This window comes from Staurois parvus, unplaced genomic scaffold (assembly GCF_062004578.1).
Source record: "Staurois parvus isolate SC_StPar_1 unplaced genomic scaffold, SC_StPar_1.0 ptg000283l, whole genome shotgun sequence".
NCBI classification, from domain to species: Eukaryota; Metazoa; Chordata; class Amphibia; order Anura; family Ranidae; genus Staurois; species Staurois parvus.
The window spans coordinates 1,083,721-1,102,632 of record NW_028318079.1 but is presented as its reverse complement, the minus strand read 5'-3'; the positions used below and the strand labels follow the sequence as shown (position 1 = coordinate 1,102,632).

General features: G+C 36.2%; 1 protein-coding gene across 15 annotated transcripts in view; it reads right to left on the bottom strand.

The window, feature by feature from the left end:
• CADPS (calcium dependent secretion activator) overlaps positions 1-18,912 on the bottom strand; it is a 610,020-nt gene that overhangs the window by 204,541 nt on the left and 386,567 nt on the right. For all 15 annotated transcript variants that reach the window (XM_089682020.1, XM_089682023.1, XM_089682021.1 and 12 more), the window contains exons 12-13: positions 7,638-7,774; positions 2,473-2,660 (exon numbers count right to left, since the gene is read on the bottom strand). In XM_089682020.1, the coding sequence (XP_089538146.1) occupies positions 2,473-2,660; positions 7,638-7,774 (325 nt within the window). The remainder of the gene's footprint in view (positions 1-2,472; positions 2,661-7,637; positions 7,775-18,912) is intronic.

Sequence of the window (18,912 nt, the reverse complement as noted above, 5' to 3'; positions counted from 1 at the left end):
GAATTCGTTCCCCATCTCTGGTGTCGGTGGAAGGAATAGTGTCTCATTATTTGTGTCAATGGGAGGAACAATGCCAGGTATCAGTGGAAGGAGTGGTGCCCCAAGGGTCAGATGAAGGCAAGCAGAGGGCCACATACAGCCCTCAGACTGCAGTTTGGGGACCCCTGTCCTAGGACTTTTCTAGACAGTCCTTAAGGAAGTATGAATACAAGATGAAACTGAAAAACCATCACTACACTTGTAAATCCAGAAGAATGTTTTATGTGTACGTATTAAGGGAAAGCCATTGTGTTTTAGAGGCTGCAAGGGTTCCCCATTTTCAGGGCCATGGAGATATATAATAATAAATATTTCCAGGACCACAACATAAATATATTAAATATAATTTGTCAGGTTTTATATCAATGAATCCAGTAAAATACTTAAAAATCTTTTTAATCCTTCTACTGCCACTGACGTATGTCATATGTCGGTGGCAGTGGAGGATTTTACACACACTCTCAGCTGTTACAGCAGCCAGGAATGTGTGTAAACTCCACAAACCAACTGTTGGCTTTTTGATGAATTAAATTATGTGGTTGTACAGCCGTTTTTCGCTTTATTTCAACCCCAGAACTGTGCCCCTTAACCCCCCTCCTACACTCACACATGACCCCCACCATGTTTCTAGGCTCCGATGTCCCTTCTGTGGGACCAGCACCTGCACAGTGGGTTTCACCGGATGGAGGGGAGCGAGATCAGTGAACATAGATTCACTGATCACTCCTAACTGTAAAGAACACAGAAGCGATGTGTATAATGTTACTTCCTTTTGCTGGTGTCATTCTAGAGTGTGATCTGAGCTCTGTTTGCTTCAAAGGAAGGTAGGTGAGACCTGCTACAGAGAAGCAATCAAAAAAGCGCTTATATCACATAGTGGACTTCTTGTCCCCTATAAGATATAGTTAAAGTGTTACGAAACCCAGGACCCTGCATTCACTATATCTGGTCTCCCACAGTACACAGAACATGGAAGTGCAATAATTTTAGTAAATATAAACTGCTAAATACCTTTTCTCATCAGCAGTTAGAGCAGTCTTGTGACTTCTATCAGTGTCCAGCAGAGCACTGGTTAAAGCTTGTAGGAGGAGTTTTCTTTTCACTCTAGGAGGTTGCAAAACCCTGACCCTCTGTGTGGACAGTGCAGATTGTGCTGATCACATGCACTCTCCCAAGAAAAAAAACAACCTCTGTAGCAATACACACTAAACTGAGCATATGCATGTGGCTACAGCTCAGTCTGTCTCATCAGGAGATAAGACATGGACATTTGAACATGAGGAGGGGCAGAGAAAACAGGATAAAACAGCCTTTTTACACAATGCAGAGGATTAACCCCTTAGGTTCCACAGTGAGAATAATAAGTATTCTTTATTGCATATACAGGCTGCTTTAATGTTGTGGGTTTAGTAACACTTGAAAGTTATATTGAAAAAAGTGTGAAAGAATAAAGTTACACTTAAGCACTAAGAATCTCATCCCATAAAAATTTTTTTGAGCCCCACCCCCAAGTACACGCACACATGATTGTAGACACAGTCATTGGGGGCTCCTTCATATGACAAAATCACTTGAGCTACATATGTTACTATCGCTGTGAACATTAGATTGAAAGCAATAATACTAGGAACATTATCTATGGTTAACTCTAAAGAGATGACCTGTAGGGACTTTTAAAGTGTTGCCCCTGGAAAATATATGGCATCAAAGTTCATCCTTTTGTGGGCACACACAATTTTAAAGCTTGGCATGTTGGACATCTATTTGCTCGGCGCAACCTTATCTTTTCAATTTTACAAAACAAATTGGGTAATATGTTGCGTTTGCCCTAAAATTAACTTGTGTATTTATTTTTACAAAACATGCTTAATAAACTGTTGCACAAATATTGTTTGACAAAAAAATTGGATCTCTTATAATCAGGCAAATAAAATCTTATTCTGGACTTTTACAAGTGGAATGTCGCTTCTATGCTTGATCCTAGATTTTATTTCTGTTTGTGTCCCTGATGCAGATCAGTCTCATTTCCTGTCTGGTGAAACCATTGTCACTGGGGAAGAAAGTGAAGGAAAATCTCTATAGCGGGTCTCTGCATAGTAGTAAAAACAGACAGTGGTTCCAATTGTAGTAAGAAACTGAAAATTTCTTGAAGAAGATGTGTTCTACGCCTATGCTTCCTGTTTCCATAATAATAATAATAATAATAATTATTATTATTATTAAATTATTATTTAATAATATTTACAACACCAATCCTTCCCCACTCTAATCTAAAACTGAAACAAAACTTTTTTAACTTGACATTACTTTATTTAGTTATCTATCTAAAACTAACAAAAAAATGGCTGAAGTTAGGCTTCAAATGCAAGACATTTAAAAAATGTCAACATTTGTCATAAATACCAATCTACATTGAATGTATAGTTAATTTACCTGTTGCCATGTACATGTGATGCGCAGAAGGCGAAGCTATAATGGAGCAAAGTTGGGTCAACCATGGCTCCATTTTCTGCTCTTTCCAGTAAATCGGCTAGATAACAAAGGTGTCGATGGCAGCCTCTCACTCCGTAGCGCGCACAGTATTCATCCAGGACAAACACCTGACCAGGACTGAACCAACCCTACAAAAGAACAGATTAACAAAATTCTTACAGATAGACATACGTAGCGACTTTCCTTTGAATTGACCAAAATATTTCATAATGACATCTAGGAACAATGCTAGATGAGTACTGAGCAGTGACCCCTATGGGACTTATATATGAAAAGTATGCTAAGAGCAAAATTTCTATTTGCCCATAGCAACCAATCAGGATCACTGATACTTTTCTAACTGCACAATTTATACATAAACTCCCTTGTACTATTGATTTATTGATCTCCGCCATTGTTTATTGGCTATCCCCATATCCCAGCAATCATGGGTATTGCCTACCAGTGTATGAAAAGACAACTTCCCTTGTTGGCCATCACTGCCATTTTCTCATATACGTTTTGTGAGTGCAGTGAAAACAAAGGTGAAAATCTGATTGGAAGATACGGAATATAAAAGCAATTCTCAGTTCTTTAACCATTAGCCGCCCGGCCAATGGCCGTTTGGCGGCTTCAAAAGTGCTTCGGCATTCCGGGTACACGCCATTTGGCGTGCTCCCGCACACGCGCAGTTTGCGCTAATGCAGAGCCGCGCAGCGGCGCGATCTGTCACCGGCTGTGTACCTCGGACACGGCCGATGACAGATCTGAGTACCGGCCCCCGTTGCTGGTACCATGTGACCTGCTGTGACCAATCACAGCAGGTCACATGACAGTTGTATACAATGGATGGCTTCATTCATGCCATCCATTGTATACTAGTGCCTAGCTGTGAATGGTCACAGCTAATCACATGCACATGTCATGTGATTAGCTGTGACCAAATCACAGCTAAGCAAGAAAAAAAAAAAAAAAAACCCTGAATGAATCGATTTTCATTCAGGTAAATGCTTGCTTATAGCAAAGTAATTCTTTGCTATAAGCAAATTGTGTAAGAAAAAAAAAAAATACTTATCACTTCCCCAAAGTAGTACAATGTTACTATGTAACATTGTACTACTTTGGTCATAGTAAAATTATGAGAAAAAAAATACAACTTCAAAAAATGCGCTATGCCTCTTATGAAGTACATCGGACTGTCTACTCTGCAAAAAGGGGTCATTTGGGGGATATCTGTACTATTCTGACATTCTTGGACCTCAAGAAATTAGATTGGCTGTCAGTACTTCAGGATTGATCAATATTCAGATCTATACCATAGTTTGTGAACTCTATAACTTTCCTACAAACTAAATAATACATCCTAATTTGGGTTATTTTCACCAAAGACATGTAGCAGAATACATCTCGGCCTAAATTTATGAAGAACAATTATTTATTTGTAAACTTTTATAACAGAAACAAAGAAAAACGTGTGTTTTTTTCAAAATTTTTGGTCTTTTTTTGTTAATTTAGCAAAAAATAAAAACCCCAGCGGTGATTAAATACCACCAAAAGAAAGCTCTAGTTGTGTGAAGAAAATGATAAAATTTTAGTTTGGGTACAATGTTGTATGACCGCGCAATTGTCATTCAAAGTGTGAGAGTGCTGAAATGTGAAAAATGGCCTGGGCAGGAAGGTGTAAAATTGCACGGTATGGAAATGGTTAAAGCAGAACTAAAGGCAACACTTTTTCTTTCATTTTCAAGTTTTTTGACATCTGTGTCCCAATGTGGAGATTTCACTTCCTGTATCACAGCCAAAACAGGAAGTGAGAGGAAATATCTGACCCAATGTGGTGGATTTCCTTTAGAGGAAGAAACTGTTCGCTTGGCAAAATTAATGTTTATTGAACTTAGTAAAGAGGCTGTGCTCACTTTGAATATGTGATCATCTGGAAGGGAGACTAAAAATACAAACAAAAAAAACCCAGGAATAGTCCTTGCTCATATAATTGAAAATGTCCCAATACAGTGGGATGAGCAATAAGATGAAAAGTTTAGATGCAAATGAAATACTTGAGAATAAAAAAAATAAATAAAAAATTTTTGCTTAGAAAGGAGAAAGGATTCTATTCTTTGGTGGTTAAGAACCTTTCATAAAAAATGCCCACTGTGACTTCCTATAGAAGAAACTGTTCATTTAGCAAAATGAATGTTCAATAAGCTTAGTAAATAAGCTGCCATTACTTTCAATAAGTGGAAACTAATTAAGAGAAAAAAAAAAAGAAAAAAACAAACAAAATAAAAGCAGGATTTTTTTACTTGTACATAATTGAATGATTAACGTTAACACACGAAGTGCAGCAAAATGTCACACCGTTAAGTGAACAGTTTGAACTCCTTTAGTAAATCAACCCTACAGTGTTTATTCCTTTCCGATAGCACCATAATATATTTTGCTCTTATAGTTAACATTTTGCTTTCACTTTATTTGCCTGTCAGTATATGACTTGACAGATGGCTGCTATGAGAATTCTGGACATCAGCATTCTGCGACGGAGCTTGATTTAATTATATCATTATAGATTTCCAATACAAACTGCAGTTATGGTTTTAACTTACTTTTAACCTACTCATAATTGATAGCTATTGCTCTTAGTATTGATTACAAATGGTCAGTAAGCAAAGTATATACCTCCAGAGGCAAATTAAAGGGTAGAGTTAAAAAGGTGTCTTGAATAATAGCCATGCTTACATACCCACCCAACATCGAGGTCTCACTGTAATCTCTAGTTATTGTGTGGATAAATCCCCTTAAGAAGGATTTTGTATTTTTCCAAATCCTTCATAGTAAAATGTAGGTTTGTATTTAATTATTCAATAACAGGTCAGGACCTTGGTAAACAAACTGGTATCTTGGGAATTAAAACAGTTGATACGGGAAAACTTAAAGAAATGACCACTGAGTGTACCTTAAAGCATAGTAAAAAATAAGGAATTCTGAAAAGCACAAGGTTTTACGGAGGAGGTATCTTCTCATTTAAAGTTAAACTAAAACCAAATTTGAATATGTTACAGAATACCAGTCCTTAGATGTGGTGACTACATTAGTTTAATTTTTATAGGCTTTTTTCCTAGGGTGCCAATGCTCATTCTTTTGAGCGGGTTATTCCCTTAGGCTGCTCTCCTGATTTAGACTAAACCACCTCTCCTTCACCATTATGCAGTATATGGAGCTAGCTCCTTCATCACCTCCTCACATGCTCACCTCCAGGACTTCTCCGAAGCCTCTCCCATCCTTTGGAACTCCTAACCCCAATCTGTCTATCTCCTACTCTGTCCACCTTTAGGAAATCCCTGAAAACCCATCTCTTGAGAAAAGCCTATCCTGCCACCAGCTGACAACTAAACTTCTTTCTCCATCAACTCATCCCCCACAAGTATTACCTTTTGTATCACTTGACCCTTACTTTTAGATTGAAAGCTCTAATACGCAGGACCCTCTGACTTCTCTTTTATTGAACAGTATTGTAACTGTAATGTCTGACTTCATTTTGTAAAGCACTGTGCAAACTGTTGGTGCTATATAAATCCTGAACAATAATAATAAATACGTTTTCTGTAAGTACAGAAGAATATGCATTGATTATATAATCAATGCATATTCTTCTGTACTTACAGAAAACGTATTTAGCCTGAAAAAAATGAAAACAAATGCAGCCACTACATCTAAGGACTGACTAGCTGCAATATATTACATTTAGTTTTTGGTTTTAGATACACTTTAACAGTGAAAGTTCTAGGCCTTAAATTATTTTTAATCATGTCTGTGACATCTTTTGGAGGGATTTTCCCACATTTGCTGGATGCGTGGGGGTGCCATTAAGACTACAAAAGGTAGCACATTTTTACACTGCTTGTAAATCCTCTCCACCCATAAGCACCCTGCTAATACAAATCCCCCCAATTCCATCTTGTAGCAAAAACTCCCTTCCTCAATCCCTTTGCCTAGCACAAATCCCAGCACCCCATCCTCCCTCTCATAGCAAAAATACCCCCCATCTCCTCTCCTGACAGCAGCAAAGAAGGAATGAGAGCTGGGTGATGGTGGGAGCTGTGTTCTCCCTCCAACCCTCCCCCACCTTCAGTAGCATGGGGAGGAGACCCTATACAGTCTGATCTGTTGAGGCTCTGCATATTTGCCAGCTGCTTTATTTTGCGGTTTTGTCAATCTGATCTGGAGTGTATGAGTTTCTCTGCTCTGAGATGCCTCCACGCATTTGGATTAATGAGTCTGACAGTATATTTTAGATTTAGCCCCAGGAGTCATCAGAGTTTCTCCCTCCAGTATACAGAAAGTAGCGAGAGCACAGCCCAGACCTCCCAGTTCTCTCCTCCTCTTTGCCGCTATCTAAACTCCCGTCGGCAATACATTAAGCTGGGTGGGCTGCCTGACCTGTCCTTAGCAACCAATGATGTAATTGGTTGGCAGGACGTGGGCTGGTGTCCTACACTGCATTCTGTATTGCCGACAGGAGTATAGATATTAGCAGAGAGGAGGAGTGAGCCGGGAGGAGGAGGTCCTGGCTGTGTTCTCTCTCCTCTCTGTATACTGGGGTTAGCACAGTGAGAGGTTTCTATCCTTTTGCCATGGATAGCACCCTGATTGAAAAACACTGGTTTAGACTGTGAAATGGTCCCAATTTGACTGTTCAATAAGGCAGGAACAATATAATTAATTTACTCAAAGAGTAAAAACTGTTCATTTCAGTGTTCTGTATGTGCAGAAAGCCAGAAACTGATTTGCTGAAGCTTACACATAACATTGGACCTCTTCCACAGTTCCATGTGACTGAGCTGGGCCAATCATTAGGAGTCTTATGGATAAGGTGGAGCAAGTGACATGCTCACCTATACCCAGAAATGTTAGGTATTTCACCTGGTGGCCAAATGGAGTGGAAGGAGAGGAAACAAGTATATGTTGTTAGTTGGGTCTTGGAGTTAAATGACCCTTTTATTTTGACCTGTATATGTAAAGGAACATGGTCAACTGAACCTAATTTACTCAGCATAAAAAAAATCAACCCCAATTATATTTACAAAAAAGACACATTGCTACAAAATACACCAGACACAGCAGCTTACCAAGCAGGAATAGGAGTCGTTAAGTCTGTGGTCCAGTGTGAGTCGCTGAAGCATCTCAAACAGGGTAGCGTGGTCAAAGTTGCACGGGTTTGAGGAGATAAATTCATCCATGCCATGTTTTTGGGCTCTGTCAGCATCTGTTTGTTTCCATGTGTGGAAAAAAATAAAGTTTAGAAAAACAGAAACAATTTTTTTTTTTAATCCAATGAGACCTGATAAAAAAAATACAAAATATATCTATATATAAAGTATAAAAAAATGTCTTTATCTCCTTCAACTAGATTATCTAACATGAAATCAATAGCATTATATAAGGAAATATGTTATTATTTATTTATGAGCTTTTTAGGAAAATATGGTAATTATTTATTGTTTTTTAAATTACAGTAGAGCACAGAACTATATACTCTTTTTAAATAAGTTATATTAAAACCTTTTTTTACTTCTAGTTAGAGCAAAAGATTGGAGTCATTGTCAGGTTCTTTTGTTTTCTGTGTACCTTTTGGAGAGATTTATCCTTATTTCCTGTCAGGAACAGTCAAAAAAGAAATATTTTTTAGAACCAAGGATGGGTTAGAACTTACTGCTCAGGCATTTCTGTCCCACTGACAACCACTCCCCTCATTTCTTATATGTGTGTCTCAAGGACAGGAAGGGAGGAAAGGAAAGAAATTGTACCCAATAGGCTCACAGACAAGAATAAAAACCTCACAACATTTGAATTCTCCCCCATTTTACCCCCCCCCCCAAAAAAAAGTGGGCTTTAAGTTGACTTTAAAATGCTTGTAAAGGCTGAAGGTTTTTACCTTCATGCATTCTATTACCTTCATGCATCCATGCACAGCAACCTGTGCAGCTCCCTGCAGCCCCCCCAATACTTACCTGAGCCCAATTCCAATCCAGCGAAGTGCATGAGAGCTTTGGCTCTCCTCGTTTGCTGAGACACAGCAGCGGGAGCCGTGCGTGCGTCACTTAGCAGGCGGGAAGGACCAGAAGCGCTGGCGGGGACCTGAGAAGAGGAGGATTGGGGCTGCTCTGTGCAAAACCAGGTAAGTATAAGATGTTTGTTATTTTAAAGGAAAAAACACCCCGAACCTTTAAAACCACTTTAAGTGGATCTCAAATGAAATTTTCATTGCTAGGCACATGTCAGGATGGTGAAAGATCCACCAATTTCTTGTTTCTTTTCACTGAATCCCCAGCAGAGAGATATTCTGGCTGGAGACTGCAGTTTCCATCCCAACTACTGAACTATCATTCCCTCTCTACAGAAAATTCCAAATGGAAAGAGGACAATAATGGTCGCTACAAAATTACATTAAAAATAGGGTGAAAGTTATTTTGAAAACAAACCTCTGTGCATAAATTCAAATGGTTTCCAGAAGTGTGATAACTAGTGGTGAACATACAGTTGGTATAGAAAAGAATCACCCCCTTTAAAATAATCATATTTTTGTTGTTTTGCAGCCTGAAATGAAGACAGCCACACTTTCCAAGTAATTTTTAGGAGGGGGTGATCCTTTTTCCAACTCAGTGATTCTGTTTTTGGATTTTTAATTTTTTTTCTGACATTTTGGTATTATATCTTTCACATGGATGTTATAAGTTGCACTAAGTAAATACAGCCGGATAAAACAAAAACTGTGTCTGGCTTTATTTCAGGCTGCAAAGCAACAAAATGTGATTATTTTAATGGGGAAGATGGTAATTTTTTTCTATAACCCCTGTTATCTGCAAAGTACCCTTGTGAGAAGAATGTTTGGACATCCCCACATTCAAATAAAGTTAACACTTTTTTGTTTAAGACATGATTAACGCTCCTGTCCAGTTTTATTTCTTCATTCTGTGTCCTATTAAGGAGATTTTTTCTTCAGTTCATACCTCAAGGAACAACAGGAAATGAGAAAAGATGTCCTCAAAGCAAAGGAAATCCTCTCTTGGTCAGCTGGCAATAGAACAAAGGTCCCTACTGAAGGATTTCTAGTTTGTTCCAGTAACAACTAAAACTGTTGGACTTTCTCCCATTTTGAATCCCAGTGACAATCTTAACCAGGACAAATGCAGAGGGTGAATCTCCCTAACAAGAATACATGCAGCAAAAAAAACCAACAGCTGTTCTAACCCCTCGCCAGTCTATCGAAAACTAAAAAAAAGTTGTGGTTTTAGATACACTTGAAGCGCTGGGTAAGTGTATTTTTAATTAATAATCTCCAAAGAGCTCTGCATTATGACATAACATAAATGAACAATAAATAATTCATGATCAATTCACTCTAATCACATTCATTCACTTCCCATTAACCCTTAATTTCACTGATATTTACTGCCTATTTTGAATTTATTTTATTGATTGTCATCAGTCATAGCCTGGTTGTCTTAGAATAATAACCTCATTATTTGTTTTCCATTTTGTTCTACAATAAATTTAAACGTAACGTAAGCAACAATAATATTTGGTATACTGTGTACTGTAAGTTTCAAAAATAATATGCTTGCTTTCTTATGAAAAACATCCATCTATGATCAGAAATGGAAAAAAATAGGTTGAGATCTTTTTGGGGCTTAAATGTTGTGTCAATACAGACAATAATGCAAGGAGTACCCATCCAATGTGTTTTTTTTTCATGTCTACAAATCCATAAGTAACCTTTAATATGCAAGAATTTACTTGATATATATCCAAATGCAATGTAAATGTTACTCTTTTCAAATTAATGTTACAATTAAATTAACATTTTTATTAAATTAACAATCTTGCTGTCTAACTATTTGCCTAACAATAAAATACTAAAAGGTATATTTGAATGTGAAGTTCACCAAACATTCACTGCAGGTGTGTCTTCCAGCTGTATTTTAAATTACAGTGATTCAACTGTAGTGCATGTTTTATGAATGTCACATTCACTGTTTTATATACCTGTTAATTTTTAAAATCTATAAAAAAACAAACTATTTTTTTCTTACAAACCCTGTCAGATTCTTCTAGCCCTCTGTGCCTTATTGGGAAGATTTCCCCTCACTTTCTGGGTTTCAACACTCCCAACTCCATCCAAAAATGACTATGTATATACTTTTTAAAAAACAATAAAAATAATGAAAAGCATCTATTAACTATCTAAGGTATTATAGTAAAACTGGATTGCAAGTGTTTGAAATAACTCAAGTGTCTTTGCTGACCTTGTTAGCTTAAATGACTAGGAAGGACGAAAAAAGGTCTATTACAGTGAATAAAATAGTAAATAATCTCTGTGCCTATAAAAAAGTTACTATCCTATAAATATAAACATATATTTATTTACTTAGTGAACTTTATTGGTGAATGCTTTGAAGCATGAAGAGAGAGCACTAAAAATAAAGGGAAGCTGTACTACTGAAAATGCCTGGCTAACTTTGTGAGCAGAAATATATAAAAAAAAAAAAACATTCCTTTTCACTGCTGAGAAACCCTCAATCCCCCACTGTGCCTGCTGTTAGAATTGTATAGCTTGAGTACCTAATCTTTTAATATATTTGAATTTAAAATGCAGTGCTCACATAAAACAAGTGCATATATCAGCAACCAAGTCTTACAAAAAATATCCATAATAATCATTAAAATAAGCCAAAAGCAAAACCTTTGCAAAAGATTAAATGAAGATATAGCCACTGCAAGTTTACAATTAAAACAGCAAGGTAAAAAGTGTTATACTAAAATGTGGATTTACAAACAAAAATGCAAGTTTTAGCTTGCAACTGTGCAAAAGCGCAATTTTACCAAAGCTTTTAATGGGAAGTATATAAAATGGTGAAATGGGAGATTTAAAACAATAAAAAAAAAAATCTGATTCAAAATTAAGAATGTTGAGGAAAAACTAGTGATTGGCTGATTTCTTTAAAAATTATATAAAACAAAAAAAAAACAAAGAACACAATGATTTTCTATTTTTAACAGAATAATAAAAAATTGTATCAGCACCCCCAGACCAGAGGTGCTACTCCAATTTACACAAAGCTGGTAAAACCCAAACATAGCTCAAGAATTCTAAGCATGGCCCCAATACCAAGTACCAGACTATATGCCCTTCAGCATTGGGTAGAGGGCATTGCTTCAAGGCATAACCCAAAATATAAGGTCATTTCTTACTAACCACCAGCCTGATGGTGATGGGTGCAGGGCTCTTCTAGGCCTGTGTATTCGAAAGATGGATTGACCATGGAAGGAGAAGATTATGTGCAACCTAACTGGATTGCATATGGATCAGGAAATTCCATCTGCAAACTTTCTAATAAATGAATCAATTAACCAATGACACTGTGGGAATAAGACCTTGTGCATCTCCCAAAAACCTAAGATCACGTTATCGTTAATAACTTTGAATCACAATAATTCAAAATACTTTAAACTAAAGAGATGATGAGGTTTTGCTCCACAAACATAAATTCTCAAGATAACTTACTGATGTGAGACCTCATGAAATAGATGAAGCACTATGTGCAGCATGCTGTACTGGATTTCTTTATACATTGGTCAAAAAGGCAAGCTGAATAATTTTGTGAAAACCTTAAACAGTCCTTTCTAAAAAATATATTCACATTGGGTAGATATGGGGTAAAATACCTCTTTAACATTTCACTGTGGCATGGGTTGCAGTCTATTGAGTGTGTGTGTGTTGGGGGGGGGGGATTACCTAAACATAAATTGCCACAAGGCTCAGACCTCTTCCTGGGTCACTGGGAATGAAAAAGAGCCCAATACCTAGCCAGTGCTCATATTCTATGACACCCTTCTTAAAGCACCAACACAATGCTGAAGGACAAATGAGATGGTATTAGCACAGTGAGTGACCCACATGCTCACAGCCTCCCAACTACAGGGAGATCAGTGCATAAACTTTGTGCATTGGGATGGCATCTCAGTAGTAGGAGAATATTAAAAAAAAAGTCAAAAAGTAAAGAAAAAGAAAAATATAGGCTCAATAGTTTCTGTAACAATGGTAGTTCTGAACTTCATATAGTATCTTACTATACCTTATCACAAGTTTACTACTCATCATAAAAGAACACACGTTTGGAAAACAAGGGAAACAGAAAAACTGTGATCTATCGGGGGTTGATTTCTTATAGGAGTAGAGATTGCTTAGTGAATGTTCCCTTTATAAACTGATAATTCACTTAGCTTTTTAAGGTGAATGTGTGCCCATTTGGATCATTCCAATGTGTACAAGTAAAATTGTTTTCTTAGTTCAAACACCAAACTGGCACAATAAATAAATAGTGCTCACTTCCATCTCCAAAACTGCAGGATATACTGCTAATTTTGTCTAGGGGGATGTAATACAGAAAAATGTGTATCTTTTTCATCAGTCTTGTGGCAGCTGGTGCTCCAGTCTTCTTCTCTACTTCTCTACCAGTGGCCACAGGTCTTGCACTGTATATGATGACCTTGTCAATGGAGCAGCGTCAGGGAACGAGTCCAACTGGATATAAATACCACTGGATGGGAGATTAAGGATCAAGGAGTTCCACTTTAAAATTCCTTACACGTGATTGGGTACTCTAAGCATCACTAAGATAAAGTAAATATTCACTTTAAAAAGTTAACATTCACTTTGAAAAGCCCATGATCATTTAGTAAATTAGCCCATTGGGTTGTCTACTGATGATCTAGTGATGATCAATAGTGTTTAGCTTTATTTAGTAAAAAAATGTTTATATAAAAATGCCACTTATGCTGTTTAGAAGCATATCATTCTATCCCACAACTATATAAAAATGTAAAGGGAAAAATAGTATTGGGCAAAAAAGAGTGTCATTATTTCTTTTTGTTACCTGTTTATTTCTCTTACAAAATAGCTGAAAAATTTAACATTTTGGCCTAATATTTAAAATATATTGTATTGAAAAAAAGAAAAAAAAAACAGGGCAACAAAGGAGCTACACACGAAGACACCAAATAAGTTTGCCAACCTGAATATTAGGTGAGGTCATGTGATGTTTGCTTTTCCTATTTTTTTCAAAGGAACTATAAATACATTTAAAACAAATCTAAACCCCAACACATATATATGACAGCTTACCTGTTCTTAAATAGAGTTACTGCATTAATTTTCTTTTTCAGGGCTTTTTTCCTTTATATTTTACCTGTATTCCTGCCATTAATACACTTCCCGTCCTAGGGTGACTCATTCGCCACACTGTATCTATAGAGGAACAGTGTTGTCACCTAGACTCTTTGATTTAGAGTACACACACTTTTCCTCCTCATCAAGTCAATGACATGGGGGAGGAGATAGCTGGGAAGGTTAGCAGCATTGTTTGAGATTTCAGTTCAGTGAACAGGACATCAAAATTACATGGATTTCTGGCAGGATCAAAGGGTATTTTTTTTTGTTTGTAGAAAATGTACTTAGCCTAAAAAAAGGAAACTAATGCCACCACAACTAAGGACCGGTATGCTGCAATATATAAAATGTTTGATCTTGGATTTAAACATAATTTAATTTATTGAGAATATAAATAGTCATACCTAGTTTCTGATAATATGCATCTTACATTAGAAATATTACAATATATTTTTTGTTCAAAAATCGTGCATTGAAGAAATATTCCTTTACTAAGTAATCTTCAGAGTCCACGCACAGTGGCTAAAAAAAATTGCTGCTTCTACAGGAGTTTAGCATTTTGCCTATAGAAGCAGCTCAATGTTATCCTATGTGTTCATGCACATTAAGACATTTAGAGGCATATTTTAAGCTCAGCATTTAGAAACCCACTTCTGTTTTGCATTTTTGAGAGCAGTCTTCTGGCAGAAGAAGATACTAAACCCACCTAAATACTAGTACAAAAAAACGCTCAACACTGCATGGACCCTAAGGGTCTGAACCTGAGTTTTTTGCCAATGCATTAATAGTTTCAATAGTGTTGAAACTACAACATATTATATTTTAAATACATTTTAACAACATTTTCAGGAAAAATATAATATCCAAAGCTATTACTGGAAAGGAGTAACATTTATGCTAGAAGCACTCAAAGATATAAGGCAACCGTTGCCTGATAAACACATTTCAGCTAAATAAGGATTTGATGTTCATATCTATGGGCACCAGCAAATTGTTATGGATATCTTTGGCTATCTGATAAGAAGGAGCTGACAGTCAGCTATGTTGGAATTTTTTTTTACCTGAATTTTTTGTTTTTCTATTTTAAAATCAATAGAAGGCTCACATCAGGTTTCATAATTTATTTGAAGCTCATGCTTCAGGGAGAATGTACTAAAGGGCAAGTGTTTTATGCCCTATTAGCAAATATTATTTCATTAAACATCAAATAGAGTTAAAAAAAATTTGCTACCCTATTAATGCCCAGCTCCAGTCACAACTTACAGACTTCTGTAATAGAATGGTCGGGAGCCATTTTTATTTCCGTCTCACTGGGAAATCGCCCTTCCTCCCTTTCCAGTCCCTGTCGCAATCCGACAAGAAATGGGGGCCAGCATAGCAGGCTCAGACAACAATAAAAACATTGTTAGAAATTCAATTCCTTCTCACTGTACTAAAAATGTGATTTTGTTCTAGTCAATGTTCCTGCTAAAGACATTTTCTATAACTTCCTGGCCTGGCAGGAACTGATGGCAAATCTCCTTAAAGGTTATATAAATTACTTTAAAAATCTGACAGATATCCTACACATTTTGCTTAGAATTGGACTTTTTAATTCCATCTTAACTTAATCAGGTCTTTAAAGCAAACACGTTTTCCACTGTAACCAAATTGTAAAAATACGCTATAGAAAAAGGAGAGAGACCGATCGCCGCACACCTTGTCCGTCCTGATTGGTTAATAGGTAAAAGCAGCCACAGCTTGATTCCTCCAAGCCATACCCCCTCTTCCTATTACTACAGCATGCTTTGGGTCTAGATCAGGGGTCTCCAAACTATGGCCCTTTAGGTGTTGAGGAACTGCAAGTCCCATGAGGCCTTGCAAATCTTTGACAGCCACAGGCAAGACTTTCAGTGTCAGAGGCATGATAGAACTTGTAGTACTTCATCAGCTGGAGGGCCATAGTTTGGAGACCCTTGATCTAGATGAACCTTTCCTCAGCCTGCACCCTCACTAATTAGCGGCATCCAATTTATCAGACCTTGTTAGCTTGAGCGGGGGCCACTAAGCATTTATCGTGGGTCAAATTGTAAAAATAGATATATATTTCAGTTTGGTTGAAAAAGAATAAAGAATACAACCTTGAAACCTTAAAATAAAATTTATATAGTTTTGGAGGGCAAGTATTGTGCATTACAACTTTAGCATGTTCAAATACATATTTCACCTTAGCACACACACGTGCACATACACACGTTTTTCACAATTATTTTTTACAACGTGGTGATAAACTAAGCCTAGTTACATGTAATCATCAGTAGTATAAAGCAATAATGCATTCTACACTTAATAGTTTGATAAGTCATTTTATAGTTTTACTAACTTCGATACATTTATCTTAATCAAACTAATTTTGGAGTTTTTTTCTGGTCCATCGATGAATAGTTTTCATACAGTCTGATGTTGTTAGGTACTAGAATTAAACCCTAAAAAGTTTTCATACAGTCTGATGTTGTTAGGTACTAGAATTAAACCCTAAAAAGTTTTCATTCAGTCTGATGTTGTTAAGTACTAGAATTAAACCCTAAAAAGTTTTCATACAGTCTAATGTTGCTAAGTACTAGAATTAAACCCTAAAATGTTTTCATACAGTCTGATGTTGCTAAGAACTAGAATTAAACCCTAAATAGCTAACAATTAAGGCTTATCTATAGTATGAAGAATTGCAGAGAAGTGCAACGTAACACAAGTGATATGGGTTAACCTGTATATATTACGCAAGATATTTCATGAGCGGTTATTCATAAACACAGTTCATAAGAACATATGTAAAAAAACTGCATGCGTTGTGACTTGCGCACACTTTTGTTCATGCTATTAATGTGGAATGTTAAAATTAAGTTTCATGCGTTTTGGCGCTTGAAGGCAAGCCAGTTAGAGGATGGATTTCAGCAGGCCTACCAAATGCCGAAAAGCTTGAAACATCAATAGTGGATGTAGCAGATACGAGTTGATCATACAATAAAACATAGCAGTGAACTGAATGGAGTGTTAAAAAGATTTATGTCAAGCAGAACAAACAATCGTCAAGATCTCACAAGATAGCGAATGGTGCAAGTACTGAAATTTCAATCCAAGAAGTCCATTCATTCGTTCTCTCATTCATCCTTTCCCTTTTAACTTGTGTACATATTTGTAGATATTTTTATTAAAAAAATAGCAAACTCCAGCATGGTATCATATTGCAGCATTGCTTGCTGGAGTCCTATTCAGACACTCAAAAAAAGAATATTGTTTCTGCTTGAAGAGGTGGAGATTAAATTCTGCCTGCTATCCAAGGGGAATGTAAGCAAAATAAAGGAGAGAAAGAAAGAAGGAAGGAAAAGGAGTATTGTATCCATGGTCAGGAGGGAGGACATCACCTGCTCCTTCTCATATTGCATTCAAAATACTCCAAATACATATTTGCCAACTCTCATGGCCAGTAGATTGTATGCCTTCTTAGGTAGTTCAAAAGGAAAACTAATATTAAAACAAAAATGTAAAATAAATAGGGAACTACAGTTTAATAAACGAAATGCCAACAGAGGAACAACTGGACTGTGACAGAAAACAGAGACAAAATGCATTATTTTCAATTCTCTCTTTAAAGGCACCCTTACCTCAATTTTCTTGCTGTAGTTTGGACAGCTTAGCAGCTGTTGTTTTTCCTAGGCAACAATGTCTGAACATATCATAGTATATGCCAAATCTGAAAAGAATTCTTAATGTAGTGGTCTTTGTTTGAACTATAATCTGTTGGGATCCATATAAATAAAATACAAAATGCTAAAAGTAAACTTTTATTATTTTGATCCCTTAACTGAAAAACACAGGCAATCTAATGTGACAATATAATAAAAAAAAGTTTTTTTATTAGCACAAGAATTCTCAATATGTATTAAAATTAGAGTGCCTTCAAATTTAGAATTTTCAAAATATAACAATAATACTATAAAAGGTTGCATGCAAAATTAAAACATATAAACTAAAAAATTGGCCCACTGTATTTTTTAAATCATATGCTTATATTATTAGCACTGTTTTAAGACAATATAGTATATTATTATGCTAGATCAGTGTTACAGTTTCTCTTTTTATTATTTTGAAGCAGCAAGATAATATAAAAGTTGGAATAAAACTTTTGGAATATTTGAGATCTATGACTCTTTAGAAACAATTAACAGAAATTGTTATACGGTCGACAATCAAGTTCATGGCTTTGGCAGTCTCAAGATACTTAAATACTCCATTTGATTGAGAAGTTGATTTACAAACTGTTCCAAAGCATAACTGGGATGGAGAACATTTTCATTATTGAAAAATATTACATATTTTATACCATGAAGATTATTATTCCTTGTATGCATAAAAGACAAATTCAGTTTTAGGCACTCTAACAGAAATAAATTAATATTGCCTAGGGAACTGTATTTATTGTATAGTATTTATAAAGCTAGTGTTTTCACATTACTTCTCTTTTCAGGCTACTTGCAAGCGTAGAGGGTGATCAATTAAGGATTATCAGGCTTGGTGCAGTAGAAAGTAACCATTCACAGATGCCCAACATTGCCAGTAAAGCAGAGCATGCAAAAGTGGTGCTATCTGAAATCAAGTTTGTTCCAGCTCAAATTTGGAAAACACATAAAGAGATCAATTAATTTCTTGATATAGAAAATGTATTGGATAGGAAGGTCTCTTTCCATCTCCAAATAGGATACTTGTCAATCTGAATAAGTTGTATTTTCCTGAGGCAAGGTTGACCTTCTAGGTGTGTCCGCTGACTACATAAAAAGGCATGGTTGGGTGATGTCTATATACCTATCTGCCATTAAAATACTTATTTGGTGGACTAATCATTCATGCACATTAGACCACCATGTCTATGGCCATTCTAGAAATTAAAGGATCATCTAAGATTAACGTCCTATCAAAAAATGTATTGTTTTCTGAATCAACTACTCAGGAGTCAGGATGAAAGGCTAATATGGTTATATGAACTGAAGTTTTCTAGCATGATAAGATTAATTCTGAAAAAGACTCAGTTTGGTGAATTGGACATGTTAAAATGAATAAATACCAAAGACATAAAATAACTGAATCTGACTGTTTAAAAAAAAAACAGGTACAAAATATATGCCCTGAAGTTATCCACA